At 41.9% G+C, this 15,833-nt stretch overlaps 2 protein-coding genes across 2 annotated transcripts in view; one reads left to right on the plus strand and one right to left on the minus strand.

Annotated features, from left to right (window-relative positions):
- Positions 1-5,825, minus strand: part of Prmt7 (protein arginine methyltransferase 7) — a 46,126-nt gene extending 40,301 nt beyond the window's left edge. Inside the window, 2 exon segments of the mRNA XM_051201618.1 lie at positions 4,237-4,431; positions 5,796-5,825. Of these exon segments, the coding sequence (XP_051057575.1) occupies positions 4,237-4,331 (95 nt within the window). The 5' untranslated portion in view covers positions 4,332-4,431; positions 5,796-5,825.
- Positions 5,826-5,915: 90 nt separating this feature from the next.
- On the plus strand, positions 5,916-15,060 carry Slc7a6os (solute carrier family 7 member 6 opposite strand). Its single transcript, XM_051201372.1, is given in 7 exon segments — positions 5,916-6,140; positions 6,239-6,262; positions 6,264-6,474; positions 6,477-6,505; positions 11,380-11,589; positions 13,649-13,769; positions 14,590-15,060. Coding segments are annotated over 7 exon segments (915 nt in total). The 5' UTR covers positions 5,916-5,948; the 3' UTR covers positions 14,718-15,060.
- Positions 15,061-15,833: the final 773 nt, after the last annotated feature.

Below are 15,833 nucleotides of genomic sequence, written 5' to 3' on the forward strand. Positions count from 1 at the left end.
ACTTACTTACCTAGTGTGCTTTAAATAAAGATGAGGCTATAATCCTAAGAATCCTCACTTCATTCTCCATCTACCCCACTGTGTTGGTTAGGGGTTTTTTTTGTTTTGTTTTTTTGTCCCTCTTGGTTTTGAGACAGGTTCCCAACTATGTATCCCTGGCTGGCCTGGAACTTATACATAGACCAAGCTGTTCTTGAACATAAGGAGATACACCTGCCTCTACCTCAAAAGTGCTCTGCTTAAAGGCACCCACAACCACCAGTTTGTACTGTTGTTAACTGTCAACTTGATACAACTAGAAACACCTGAAAAGGAAATCTGAGCACTAGATCAAGTTGGCCTATGGGAGCTCTGTGGGACAAGTCTTGTCACAATTAGAATCACCTGAGAAGCTGCATTTGAAGAATTTCGTTAATCAATTCTAAGATAGGAGCTAGAGAGATGATTCCGGGGGTTAAGAGCATTGGCAGCTCTTCCAGATAAGCTCAATTACCAGAAACCACATGGTGGCTTACAGCCATCTCTAATGGAATCTGATACCCTCTTCTGGCACGCAGGTGTATATGCAGAGAGTACCATCTACATAAAATAAATCTATAATTTTTTTAATTTAACTTAATTGTATTTGCATTGATAAGAAGGTGTCAGATCCCCTGAAAATTGAATTAGAGACAGTTGTTAGCTGCCATGTGGATGCTGGGAATTGATCTTGGGTCCTCTGGAAGAGCAGCCATTGCTCTTAACCTCTGAGATATTTTTAAAAAAGACAAAATATATATATTATCTATCCCTTTGATTCTGTTGCCTGAGTAAAACAAATTATAGTACCAGGAAGTGGTGCTGGAAAAAACAGAATTATAAGGATGAGTTTCTCAAGTGGGTTTATTGATGTCTAGAACAGGTTCTTCAGCTGAATGGAACCTACAGTCACTAAAAACTCCTTAGATAGCTGGGCATGGTGCACAGGTTTTATCCTAGCACTTTGGAGGCAGAAGCAGACACCATCTCTCAGTTGGAGACCAGACTGGCTTATAGAGCAAGTTCTAGGACAGCCAGGGCTACAAAAAGAAATCTGTCTTGGAAAAAAAAAGATTCCTCAGATAGTATGGAGAGCACTGAAAACCCATGGTATGCACTATTTAAAGAATTTATCGAGAATTTGAGTCCTGATTCTCCTCTTGAAAGGTACAGGGAGTTTAGTGACTCTGTGTATGAAACCATTCAAACATCTGTGGAAAACTAAAAATAGTGGTGCTGGTTCATTCCTTTAAGCATCTTTGGACAAAGTTACAAAATACAAAAATGATTGGGTAATAAAATTGACTGGCTCCAGACACAGATAAACAATCTGAAGGTTGGTAAGTGTGCACTAGGAGAATCTTCTACATACACCACACCCAGATAAATCTAGTGAGCTTTAAAATAGTAACAACAGCTAAGCTACTTACACCTGAGATGCTGAAAACCGGTAGTTATCTGGTCCTTAAAGATGAGTGTTTCAAAGTTATAGTAGTCCCAGAATAGCTTTCACTCACTAGGGGACTATGACCGGTAGTTATTTAGTTCACAAGGCAGGGTGCCCCAGTAGTCCCAGTCTGGTACCTGGAGCCCAGAAAGTTGCTGCAGGGGGGGCTGGTTCCTATTCTACCCTGAAAGCTTAAAAACTCTGGTTCTGCTGTCAGAGAAGGAAGCCGCAAGAGCAGCAGTCCAAACTGACTCATTGTCAAGAGGGAAGGACAAGCAAGTAAATGGGAGGAACTTCCTTCTGAAACACCCTTTTTCATCTGGGTGCTACCAGAGGTGCCACCCAAAATCAGGGTGGTATATAGGAAAATTCTTCTGGTGCAGCTCCCTACTCAAGTGAGTCTAATTATGGCAAGTAAACATGAAAACCAACCATAACAAACACCCACCCAGTCCCATTTGCACTGTCTACGGGGAACTTTCATCAATTTCCACTTTCTTTTCCAGTGCTTCCTTTTTTTAAAAAAATAAGCAACACTTTATTTCTGACACAAAAGCAGTATAATTTTACACTTGCTTTTTTTCATGTAATATATTGTGATGATCACTCTACCAGTAGAGGATAAAATGAAAGAACTTCATTTCTGTTTTCCCAGTTGCATTCTATTTTGCTATATAGATGCACAACAGGTTTGCCTAACAAAGTTGATAGACATTTATGTCATTTTCAATGTTTTGCTATTTCTAACTGTGATAAAACCAATCAAGCCAAGAATAAAGAAAAATACACTCATTGGGTGCTAATTAGGATATCAACCTAAGATAAATTAATGCATGTTTGAAAATATGCTGCCTACCCACTTTATATATTGTATGCACATTCACGTGTGTGCACAAGCACAAGTTTGTACAAGCATGTGGAAACTGGAGGAAACTCTCCAACCATCCTCATCTATACTATGCACCTCCTCTGAGTCAGGGTCTCTCACCGGCCTAGTTCACCAATTAGAATAGATAAGCTGGTCAAGCAAGCCCCAAGGATTCTCCTGTCTCCACTTCCCTGGTGCTAAGATTACAATCAGGTGTCATCATGCCCACTTTGTTTTGTTTTTAATGTGAATTCTAGGGCTAGACAGATAATTCAGTAGTTAAGAGCACTTGCTGCTCTTTCAAATGACCTGGGTTTGATTCCCAGCACCCTAATGGTAGCTGACACCTGTCTAACTCTAGTACCTGGGAATCTGACACCCTCTTCTGACCTACGTGGGCACTGTACATATGTGGTACACAGACATATATTCAGACATACATATAACATAAAGATAAAATTAAGAGCCAGATGGAGTGATACTTACCTTTAACCCTAGCACTTGAGAAGCAGAGCCTGGCAGATCTCTATGAGTTCAAGGCCAGACTGGTCTACATACCAATGATATACATAGTAAGATCCTGTCTTAAAAATAAACTCTCAGGATTAGAGAGATGGCTCACCAGTTTAGAGCACTGGTTACTCTTCCAGAGGTCCTGAATTTAATTCCCAGCAACCACATGGTAGCTCACAACCATCTATAAAGGAATCCAATGCCCACTTCTGTCTGATGCTCTCTTTTGTCATGTAGGAATACATGCAAATAGAGCACTCACAAACATAAAATACATAAATATATAAATCTCATGAAATAAAATACAAAAACTAGTTATTTCATTTTTAATTATATAAGTATATTTGTGTGAAGATACATGTCCCTGTGAGTGCAAGTACCCACAGAGCCCAGAAGGGGAATCAGAGTTTCCAGAGCTAGCTACACCTTAACTGCTGAGCCATCTCTCCAGCTCCCTACCTTTCTTCCTTTCCTTTTTTCTTCCTTTTTCCTTTTTTGTTTGTTTGTTTTGAGACAGGGTTTCTCTGTGTAGCACTAGCTGGAACTAGCTCTGTAGGTCAGGCTGGCCTCAGACTTGCAAAAGTCCGCCTGCCTCCGCCTCCTGAGGGCTGGGATTAAAGGCCTGCACCACTAACACCCGGCCCCTGCCTACATTTTAAAAGATATGTTCACTCACTAGCTTCCTGGCTTTAACAGCCACTCACTTCTCACCACTCCACTGATATAACTCACCCCCCACCACCACTGCTTCCTGCTGTTTGCTAATGGTCATTAGCACTCAGGACTTCTTAGCAGCCTGACCCTAACAGTTACTTCCTCTTTCCTTTTCTTTCCATCCTAACTTTCCTTCTGGTTCCACTTTCTGCCTCGTCAGCTAATACAGATTTTACTTTCCAGACCCTCCTTTGTTGAGATGCTACAACTTCTCTCAATTTCAACTTTCCCAAGTTCTACAAATCCTGACTCACAAGGCTCATGCTTCTTTCGACCTACTAGCATCATCTGAAATCTTAGAACCAAATGTCCAATACCATTCCCTCTAGAACACTGCCCATTCTTCCAGTGATTCTTTCCCTCAGAGAATGACGTCTCCATCTACCTAGCCACTCTAACCAGAAGACCTCTTGGTCCTTCTTGAACTTTGCCTCCCTTACTGCATACAGTGAGTCTCTGAACTCAGCTCCTCCAAGCTCATCTTCCCCTCACCTCCACTGTTGCCACTTCAGGGTTACAGTAACCACGCACTCCCCACACTGCTTTCAGCAACTGTTTTATTCTCCTAGGTAACATCAACTCCTCAGAAAACTGTGTCCAAAATGGAACTTCAAAACTAAATTAATGCCGCTGGGCCCTATCTACCTACAGCCAGCTGAGAAGCATCCCTTGTTACCTGGCAATTTCCTGATGATAATCATAGTGTTCATCCTCCTCCAGCCATTCCAGGGATCCTGTGGTTGGATTGGCACGACCGCAAAAGACCTTCATCTTGCCAACTAGCTCCTCAATGTTTGCAAAGAAATGTGGTCTTGTCAATTTTCTTCTTAGGAACAATCTGGATATCGAGAAACCTAATCAATTATAATGCCTGTGGTGAAGGGACAAGAAAACAAAAAAGGAGAAAAATCAAGAAACAGACAAAAATGTCAAAAATCACTTAAAATTTTTATTAATGACACAGGTCTTCAATCTCAGCTCTGGGGAAGAGAGTCAGGAGGATCTCTGTTTAAGTTCAAGGCCAGCATGGTCTACATGGGGAAGTTCTAGGTCAGCAAGAACTGCATAGTGATAGCCCATCTCAAAAAATATTAATCAGTATTTTAATATTTCCAGCAAGAGTCATCTCATTTTATATATAGTACATACCATCAAGAACTATAACCCAGGTGGTGGTGGCACACTACTTTAATCCCAGCACTCGGGAGGCAAAGGGAGATGTGAGTTCGAAGCCAGTGTGGTCCAACCAAGTAAGTTGCAGGACAGGCACCAAAACTACACAGAGAAACCCTGTTTCAAATAATAATAAAATCAGGTGTGGTGAAGCACATGTCTACAGACTCAGCACTTAGGAGGCTGAGGTAAAGGATCTGAACTTTGATGTCAACCTGGGAAATTATCACAAAAATAAGAACAAAATACAACATGATCGTGCATATCTTTAATTCCAGAATTAGAAAGGGAAAGGCAGGAGGATCTTTATGAGTTCCATATTTGTCAGAACAAGAGTGAGAACCTGTCTTGAGAGAGAAAGGGAGAGGGAGAAAGGGGAGAAAGAGGGAAAGAGAAACCCAAAATAAATAAATAATGCTGTCTGGAAATTTTGGCACTCTTCAGAAATTCCAACAGGATCAAAGTGCCTCACAAGTTAATCCGGGTCCAGCCCTCAGGTGAAGGCAAGTAAGGAGGTAAAGTGAGCAAAAGTGCCAGAGTGGTCTTTCCTCGGCATACTAGACACACTTATCTGTGGTGTTGCTAGGGTTTGAAACGCAAGGAGGGCCACTCCAGAGTTTTAATAGAAAGCTTGTCTACGTAGGGTACATTTACAGCACTACTGCGGGCCAATATTGTGAACTGAATGGTTTCCAATGACTCAGAACACTAAGAAAGCCATCCCGAATAAGAGAACGGCTGAACGGCTCGGGGACCGAAGCCTGGGTTTTCGTGGCTGAAGCGAGGTTGCCGGCACCAGACTTATGCCCCAGGCCCTGCTCTATGCTCAGTCGCATTTTGAGAAAGGACAATCACCCAAGCCGACTGCAGTGGCTGGGCAGACCAGTCCTCCAGGGTGTTTCAACAACTCCACGTGGACTCTGGAAAAGTCCACAAGTATACCAGGAACCCGAACGTACACACGCCAGGGCCCTCAGCCAGAGCCCTAGAAATGAGTTTCGAAAGCTGGCTGCACCCAGGACCAGCCACGGCCCTACCTCCCCAGCACCGCCAACAGCTCACCCGCTGTGGGAAGCGCTCCACTCGCCGCCAAGGGTGCGGCCATTTTGCCTCACCCTCCACACGGGGGCGGGGCCTCCGTGCGTAGGCGTGACGTTCGACGCGGCGCGGCCCTCTGCACCCCGCGCCTTCCCACAGTGCTCCTCGGCAGTCGCTATGGAGGCCGGCAGGACTGCGGTGCTGCGCGTGAAGCGGAAGCGTAGCGCGGAGCCTGCAGAGGCTCTCGTGCTGGCCTGTAAACGCCTCCGGAGCGGCGAGGTCGAGTCGTGTGCTCAGGAGACGCCAGAGCGTCCGGATTCGGCGGCTGAGAGTAATGTCTTCCAGTTGGTTGCTACCGTGCGCTCCCAGGTATGAGGTGGGGGGTGGACTCTGTGGAAGGGATCTTTGAACGCTGCCGAAACACAAACAGTCGCTGAGGCGGTCATTCTTTTCCTGTCGCCCCTCAGGAGGAGCCAATCCAGCAGCTTGTGCCGGGCTGCCCTGCGCCCGTCCCGGAGCAGCCAGCTGCGTATCCGCCGCGATCTTCGGGCCTCAGTTCGCGAGGTTCGTAAAGAGGGCCGCTACAGAGTAGTCTCCAGCCACCGAGCCTCGGGGATCTCCAGTAGTTTGGAGCCACGCTGTGTGTCAGAAGATGTCGGGGATGCAGGCTTCCAGTTGTTGGACTTGGTCCACGAGGAGGAGACCTAGAGGCGGCGGCCACAGACTGCTGCAGAGTGAGTAGTGGGTGTCGCTGCACAGCTCCCAAAGGCAGACAGGCATGCGCTCGAAACCTGAGGATGGATAATCCACTCTAAAAGATAGCCTTATTTTTACCTGTTTGGGTTTTTTGTTTGTTTGTTTGTTTGTTTGAGCTAGAGTTTTGCTGTGTAGCCCTAGTTGACAGATTACAGGCTATGTAGGCCAAGCAGGCCTCTGACACACAGCAGTCCTCCTGCTTCAGCTGCCCTAGAACTGGGGTTGCAGGGTGTGCCACCGACGCCCCTCAGTATTGGTTTTTTTCTCCCTTTCCCCCAACCCCTTCTTAGTCTCTTTGTCAGTCAGTTGGTTGTGGTGGTGCACACCTTTGATCCTAGCAGTTTTGTGTGGCAGTGGCAGGTCGAGCTCTATGCGTTCCGGGCCTGCCAAGACTGCACAGTGAGACCTTGTCTCTAAAAGGGGAAAAAAATTTTTTTTGGTGTGGTTGTCCAGGACTTTAATAGCAGCACAATAGAGGCAGAGGCATGAAGATCTCTTTGTGTTCAAGGACAGCCAGGGCTACACAGACCCTGTCTCAAAATAAATAAAATCTACTTTTGAAAAGTAGGTTTGAGCCTACTTAAAATATATACATTATATAAAATATATACATTATTATTTAGATATTATGTTAGACTTTTGTTGTCCTGACAAATGAAGGAATTTTTTTTTGTAAGCTCACAACTTTAGAGGTTTGGTCCATGGTCAGCCTGCTCAATTGCTATGGATCTCTATTATAGCAGAATACTATGACAAGAGGAATATGTAGCAGAGCAATTATCCTATAAATGGCCCGCAAGCAGATTAAAAATTAAAGTTTGGCCATGGGGTAATGGCCCACGCCTTTAGTCCCAGCACTCAGAGGCAGAGGCAGGCAGATCTCAGCGAGTTTGAGGCCAGCCTGGTCTATAAAGTAAGTTCCAGGAAAATCAGGACTATTACAAAGAGAAACCCTGTCTCAAAAAATCTCTTTTGAAGTTTATGTTTTCACAATAATTATACTTCAAGATTTAACTTAGATAAATAATTCAACAAAAGATAACTATGGCATTGACAAAAAGATACTGTTGATTTCATAAGTTATTGTGCCGTAAGTATACTTAGTTTTTGTTCGGGCCTTGCTTTGCACTGCTTAGGGGGCAAGTGTTCATCCACCAAACTAAATCCCTAACACTGTATTTTCCTTTAATTTGTTTAATCTTCACAAATACTATGAATTAGGTACTTTAATCACCATTTTGTTTTTACTTTTTTCAAAAAAATTTTTATTAGCATTTATTGACTAATCAAAATAGTAGGTTTCCTTAGGACATTAGTTTGTGAAGACATTACCACATTAGATCATTGGTTCTTAACCTTCCTAATACAGTTCCTCATGTGACCCTCCCAACTATAAAATTATTTCATTGCACCAGGCAGTGGTAGCACATGCCTTTAATCTCAATACTCAGGAGGCAAAGGCAGGCCTGATCTACAGAGCTAGTTCCAGGACAGCCAGGGTTACACAGTGAAACCCTGTCTCTGGAAAAAAAGAAAAGAAATCGTTACTTCATAACTGTAATTTTGTTAGTTACGAATTGTAATGTAAATATCTGATATGCAGGATATCTGATATGCCATCCCCAAAGAGCCACAACCCACAAATGGAGAACACTGACTTAAGAGGCAAAACAGCTGTGAAAGAAGGCATGGTAAAATTGTATGTAGTATGTATTCCATAGTTACAGGTGACTAAGCTTTGTGTTACTCTAAAGAAACAGAATCTAGTATTGCAGGTAACCATTTGTGTGTTTATTTTTTGTAGGAAAGGCAATTTGTACCTATAGTCAGTGGACCAGAACAGATTCCTTTCCTTTTATTGGTTGATTGACATGCAACCCTCAGATAGTGTTAAGTGTTGGTGCTTTTCAGGGTAATCTCTACTTTTTAAATTGGAATGGTAGTGAAATTAGGTAAGGACTTGTTTCCCCCAGGATTATCACCATTTTTCAAATGCAAAAATGACATACTCATTGTGATGCTGCTTATAGATATACTTGGGGCTATAGAGATGGCACAATAGTTTACTTGATGTTTCATCATGAGGACCTGTATCTGGTTCCCAGCACCTACATAAGACACCTGTTACTCCAGTTCATGTGGATCCAATACCTTCTGGAATCTAGGCACAGTGTACAAGCAGTATACATATGACAAGCAGGCATATGCGTAAAAATGTTAATGGAACAGACATACACAATGATTTGAAGTAATAAGATTGATAACCCTAAAGATTTGCAACATGGGAAGTATGTGTTTAACAACAGAACATGAAACTGAAAATATGAGGACAAATATGTAGACAATAAAAATAATTTTTCTGAGGACTGGTGCAAGTGTTCAACAGGTAAGGGTACAACCTGAGTTGAATCTCTGGGACCCATATGTGCATCATGGCATGTACACCCAGGTAGTACTATCCTAGTTTCCTTTCTGTTGCTGTGATACACTTTGAACAAAAGTAACAGGGTAGTAAAGGGTTTAGGAACTTGAAGCAGAAACCATGCAAAATGCTTCTTTGTTGTTGTTTTGGGTTTTTTGAGGGGAAGGTCTCACTATGTAGTTTTGGATGTCCTAGAACTCAGTGTGTAGACCAGGCTGGTCTTAAACTTAGAGATCTGTCTGCCTCTGCCCATTTGTGCTGGGACTGAAGGGGTGTATACCACTATACCATGCTGGAAAATGTTTCCTGGTATCTTACTCTCTAGGGCTTATGCTTAGCTTTTTTTGTAGCCCAAGACCACCCGCTCAGGAAATGGTACAACATAGTCTGTGCCCGTCTATAATTAACAAGTTAATCACCCACAGACAAAGCCACTGGTCAATCTATACAATCCCTCAATTGAGATTCTCTTCTTGTGACTCAAGACTATTTGAGGTTGATGGTTAAAGCTAACTAGGACACACACAATTGCAATAAAGAAAATTTTTCTCCAAAGTATAGTGGCTTAATGCCTATAATCCTAGCGTTTAGGAAACTGAAGCAAGATTTCCAAGTATTTGATGCCAGTCTGGGCTACATAGTTCAGACAAGTAACAAAAGTTACAAGAGCAATGTCTGTTCATGAAAAACCACAGCAACCTAAAAGTAAACTAGGAATTAGGAATACTGATCAGAGATAAAGCATTTTATCTAGCTTGTATAAGGCCTTCAATTCAAATTTCAACACTGGAAAAAGAAATCAGTTTACCCACAACCCAAACTAGCGGGAAGTTGGTTAATTTATTCTGAATATAAAATTGTTTGGCACTTTTGTTGGTCTTAGAAATTTATTGACTATGTAATTTAATGGTCTGGGTGGGGATCTATGAGTTGGAGTGTTGATGAGCTGGGGGTTAACAGCACTCATTGCTCTTGCAGAGTACTTAAGGTCAATTCCCCACACCCACATGGCAGCTTACCACCATTTGTAACTTGGGTAGCAGGAAATCCAGCACTCTCTTTTGACCTCTGAAGGCTCCACACATACATGTGGTGCACATACATACATATAGGCAAAGCACTCATACGCTTAAAACAAAAGCAAAAAAACTTTGAGGAGGAGCAAAAGCCTGCACAAAACTTGTACCAATTCTTTTGTGACTTTAGACCAAGGGAACATTCGCCTTGTGCTTTGGTTGTAGAACATTCCTATTTATGTATGGTAGCTGGTTTGAGCTATGTAGCTTTCCGAGATAAAGCTGTTTAGCAAGGCCAGCCATCTGCAGCATTTCCCTGCAGCTTCACACTGACCCAAGGACCCTGTAGTTGTTGGAGAACATCTTTAACCTGGGCTACTTAAGTGTTTTCTAGCTCTTCCTTCTCCCCCCCCCCAGTGGTTAAAAGCTTTATATAATAAAGTTATATAGTTCATGCATAAATGTGTTAAAAATGGTTCCAAAACCTTTATCCAAAAGCAGAGAACAAGTAAACAGAGAAGAAAAAAACATTAGTAAGTTAAATAAACAATATGTAAACTAACAAAGCAGCATAACTTAAAAATAAATGCAATGTTTTACATAAATTAAAAATATTATGATAATGAAAACCTAAACTATCAAGTTAGGAGAAAATATTTCAAAATCACATACCTAAAAACATATTTACAATCAATACCTACCCCAGAATTAGATTCTTACCAAGTCAGTTAAAAAAAGAAAAAAATATGGAATAGAAATTTAATATTGAAAGTTTTTCCTAAACACATTTGAGCATATAATCATATTTGTTTCATGAGCATTTACTAAGAGCTCTTCCTTCTTGCAGAGAGATTATAGGTGACTCTAGTTTTTTGGTGGTGGTGGTGATGGGTTTTTGTTTTGTTTTTTAGGTTTTTTTGGTTGGTTGGTTTTGTTGGTTTTAAGACAGGTTTTCTCTGTATAACCATCCTAGCTGTTCTGGAACTCACTCTGTAGACCAGGCTGTCCTTGAATGCACAGAAATCCCCCTGCCTCTGCCTCTGAAACTAAAAGCATGCGCCACCACTGTCAGGCCTAGTTTTCATTAATTTTAGGATATTGGTCAGTTAAGACGAGCCAGGTTTTAGTAGGCTTTACCAGGAAACCTATGTGGGCCTATGGATCCCCAAGGAAGAACATAATAGCAAAGAGACCTATAGAAGCAGGTAGAAAAAGACTAGGCATGTGCCGGGATAATGGTGCACTCCTAGTACTTGGTAAGCAGAGGCCTTCCTGGTTGAGGTCTCTGCATAATAAAACCCTATCTCAAAACAAAACAAAAAGCATCTTGAACACAGCATGGAAAACAATAACAGGCCTTCATTTGCTCAATCTTTAGAACATTATTTGAATCTTATTGCTGTTTTCTTTGTAGACATCTGATCCAGATGTGATCCTCTGCAATTCTGTAGAGTTGATCCGTGAGAGGTTGACTGTATCTGAAGATGGACCACAAGTGGAGCACCAGAAGGAATCAAAGCACAATGATGACTACGTATATGACATTTACTATATGGAGATGGCCCCTCCAGGATGGATTGAGAACATCCTCTCTGTGCAGCCCTACAGCCAGGAGTGGGAGCTGGTAAGGGGTCCAAGAGGAGAAGGATATGTATCAGTATACTTTGACTTCCTAGACTCTACTCAGTTTTGCTTTTGTTTGTTCTTAAATTTTAAAATTAATTTTGTTTAGGGTGTATACCATTGTACATGTATGGAAGTCAGAGGACAACTTGTTCTTTCAACCATGTTGGCTCCTGGGATCAAACGTAGATCATCAGGCTTGGTGGCAAACACCTTTCACTAAGTCATCTTGCTATTCTCTTTTGTTGAGACAGGGTCTCATGTAGCCCAGGCTGACCTCAAACTTACTGTGTACTTAATAAATTTCCTTTTATCTCCAAAACACAAATGCTGGGATTATAGACTTGTGCCGCCACTCCTGGCTTCTTCACCACCACCACCCCTTAAAAAGTATGGAGGGGCTATATGTGTGTGAATGTATGTTCCTGTTTGTTGGAGCACATGGAGGCCCAAAGTTAACAGTGAGTGTCTTCCTTGAAGCAGGGTCTCTCACAGAAACCAGAGCTCTCCAATCCATCTAAACTAACAAGACAGCTTGTTGCAGAGATTCTTATCTCTGCCTCCCATGTACTTACTGGGGTCTCAGGCAAGCTACCCAACCCACCCAGCTTTATATTAAGTTCTGGATATCTAAACTCTGGTAGTTAAGCTTGTACAAGTATTTTACCCACTAAGTCATCTTCTAGTCCCTTATTTTTCTGAAACAGTATCGCTATGTAGTCCAGGTAGGCTTGAACATTGGCAGTTTAAATTGCCTCAGTTTACCCAATATTGGAATTACAAATATATAAGACATCTGGCTATGGACTATACGCTTGATGTTTTGGTTTGTCTTTTTTTGGTTTGGTTTGTTTTGGTTTCTTTTTTGTTTTTTGACTTTTCAAGACAGCTTTAAGTAACAGCAGCTCTGGCTGTCCTAGAACTCACTCTGTAGATCAAGCTAGCCTTGAACTCACAGAGATCAACCTGCTTCCTGGATTCCACTCTTTGCTTTTTTCAAGACAGGGTTTCTCTGTGGTTTTAGAGGCTGGTCTCAAACTCACAGAGATTTGCCTCCTGAGTGCTGGGATCAAATTTTATTTTAAATGTATTTAATGTACTTTGGGGTTTTGTCTGCATATATGTCTGTATGAAAGTGTCAGGTCACCTGGAACAGTAGTTACAGATAGTCATAAGATGCCATGTGAGTGCTGGGAATTGAAGCCAGGTCCTTTGGAAGAGTAACCAGTTCTCTTAACCACTGAGCCATCTTCTCCAGCTCCTGGATTCCACTCTTAATAAACACTGTTCTAGTTCTTGATGGTTTTTAAAAAGGACCTAGGTTCAATTCCCAATTGTCAAACCAGACATTAACATGAGCAAAACAAAACAAAAAACAAACAAACAAACAAACAAAAAATTTGCTGGGCGATAGTGTTGAGAATCCCAGCACTTGGAACACAGAGGCAGGTGGTTATCTGTGATTTCAAGGCCAGCCTGGTCTACAGTGCTAGTTCCAGGACAGCCACAGCTACACAGAAACCCTATCTTGAGAACACCAAAAAGAAAAAGTTTTTTTAAAATGTATGTGTATGAAGTGTGTATGTCTGGGTATATGTGCATATATCTGTGGGTGCTCTTGCAAATAGGACCTACCATGGACCACTATATGGTCTCTAATCAAGCCTTCCTGTACCATTTACTTTGAGGTTTGTATATTTTTGGTTGTGAGCCTAGCCTTTAATGACTGAGCCATCTCTCCAGCCCTGTTTTGAGGTTTTTGATCCTGATCTTTGGCATTACGCAGTCATAAAATCCCTCTCCCACCTGACAGTCCTTCGGAAATCTTAATATGGATGCCACTGCCTGCTCTAATGACATTGGAATGTGATATCTATGACTAGATTCTTGAGTAGAGTTAAGATTACATAGTCTCTTGTAAAGCACAGTCACACAAACTCCTAATCTGCCATTTTTACATTACACCTTTACTTGAATCTCCCCTTGTACCAGCAGCTTCTCCTAAAGAGCATAACTTAGAGGTTTTGGACTTAAACTCGTGTTTATGTTGAGATGTTCAGGTGAATGATGATCAGCAACCAGAAGATACATATGAAGATGAAGATGATGAAAACAGTGAAAATAATTGGCGCAATGAGTACCCAGATGAAGAAAGCAGTGATGGAGATGGAGATTCTAGAGGTGGGTAGCAACCCAGATGGGCAAGGACTGGTAGAAGTCATGATTGAAGTGAAGATGTAATTAACTAATGGGTGTGATGCGAATGGCTGGCTTTCCCCTCTTTCCAGGGGAACTATTGGGATATCTTATCAGCCAGGCCTAGGTTCTAATCCTGAGTTGTTACTGCCTATGTATAAGAAGTTATTTCACTTCTTTGAATATCATTTTCTCTCTAAAAATGAGACAATATTGGGTCAACTTTAGCATTTGGTAAAATGTGTAGCCCATTCTTTTCCCTACTCCCATCAAGCAAGAAAGTATTACCAGGGTTGGAAAAATGTTCAATGGCTAAGAGTACTAGCTCTGGGTTCTCTTCCTAGTACTAATATGGCAGCTTACAGCCATCAATTCCATTCTTCCATCTTCTGACCTTAGTGGGCACCAGCCCTACACAGGATGCTCATATATACATTCTGGAAAAACAATGAAATACATTAAAAAAATAAATAAGAAAACTGGGTGTGGTAACACATGCATTTAATTCCAGCACTTGAGAGACAGGCCGGTAGATGTGAGTTCAAGGCCAGTCTGGTCTACAAAGTGAGTTCCAAGGCATCCAGAGCTAGAGGGAAACCCTTTTGGGGGTGAGAGAGGAGGGTATTAACATATCAGCCAGCAAGTTTGGCAACATGAAGTGGATCTCTAGAACCCTTGCTGTGGAAGGACAACTAACTTCCATAAATTGTCATCTGACCACCACACATGTACAGTCACACACAAATTTATATATATTGGCTTGAGCAAGTATTTTATAATGAATAAAATCCTTATCTCCTTTTAGACTCTAATGAATACAACAGCCTCAGTGAGGAGGAAAGAGGCAGCAGACAGTTGGTGTGGAGCAAGTACCCTTTGGATGTACAGAAGGAGTTTGGCTATGATAACCCCCATGATCTGGATTCAGATTGATGGTCTGGTGAGATTTTTCCAAAAGCCCTTGAGAGCTCTGTGACTGCAGTGCCATCATCTTAGGATGTCTAACTGAACATGTAGAAAGAAAAGCTATACCCAAGCACAGTGAAGACTTAACTGAGGGCTCTTCTACTTATATGTGACAAGTGAAGCCAAGCATGCTGGCTCAGGCCTGTAATTTCCAGCATTCAAGAATCTGGAAGCAAAAGGAGAACTGAAAATGCAAGGCTGGCCGAGATTACATAAAAGTTCTAGGCCAACCTGGGCAAAAGAATAAGATTCTATTTTTTAAAAAGCAAGTGATCCTACAGTCTGAAAATAAAATTATGTAAAACCTCCAGCCCAGGTGGTTTTCTGTTATTTTCTTCTATGCTCAAGTCTAAAGGAGTTGGAGGAAGCTCCTGTTTCATTGGCAGTATAATCTACCTTCCCAACTGGAGTGCCTGCCTCCAGTGAAACCTGGCTTCTTCGATGGAGGTCATCTCTACCATGGCAACAGTGGCTCCCCTGCCTGATTTATAGGAAGTACCATCCCCTTTGGACTCTGATAATGGTTGTAAAGACTGCTCTCATGTTTTGGCAGTGGTGCCAAGGAACAGTAAGTATTATGTGATACTATTAATAAAAACAAACTTTTACACAGAAGCAATTCCCCACCCCCACCCCCAGACATGGTTTCTCTGTAGCTTGTAGCCTGTCCTGAAAACTCAGCCTGTCCTGAAAAGTCATTCTGTAGACCACGCTGGCCTCAAACTCACAGATATCTGCCTGCTTCTGCCTCCATAGTGCAGGAATTACTGAACCATACCTCTCAGCTACAAGCAATGCTTTTAAACCCTTTCAATCCGATTATCACTGGTGTTTTCCCCCACAGAAAATGGAGAGGTTAGTGAGGCAGACATTTCATAATTAACTTTATATACTATGGACTAAGTTAACTTTTTATAGCACTGACTTGTTTTAGTTACAGTTGTCCCTCAGTATACTGTGGCCAACTGGTTCCAGAACTACCAAAATCCACCATATATCTGAGTCCCTTACATAAAATGATAGTGTTTGCACATAATCTGTCTTCAGATTATAAAACTCTAATGTAAATGCTAAATTGTACCA

The sequence above is a fragment of the Phodopus roborovskii genome, unplaced genomic scaffold (assembly GCF_943737965.1).
Source record: "Phodopus roborovskii unplaced genomic scaffold, PHOROB, whole genome shotgun sequence".
Classification (NCBI taxonomy): Eukaryota; Metazoa; Chordata; class Mammalia; order Rodentia; family Cricetidae; genus Phodopus; species Phodopus roborovskii.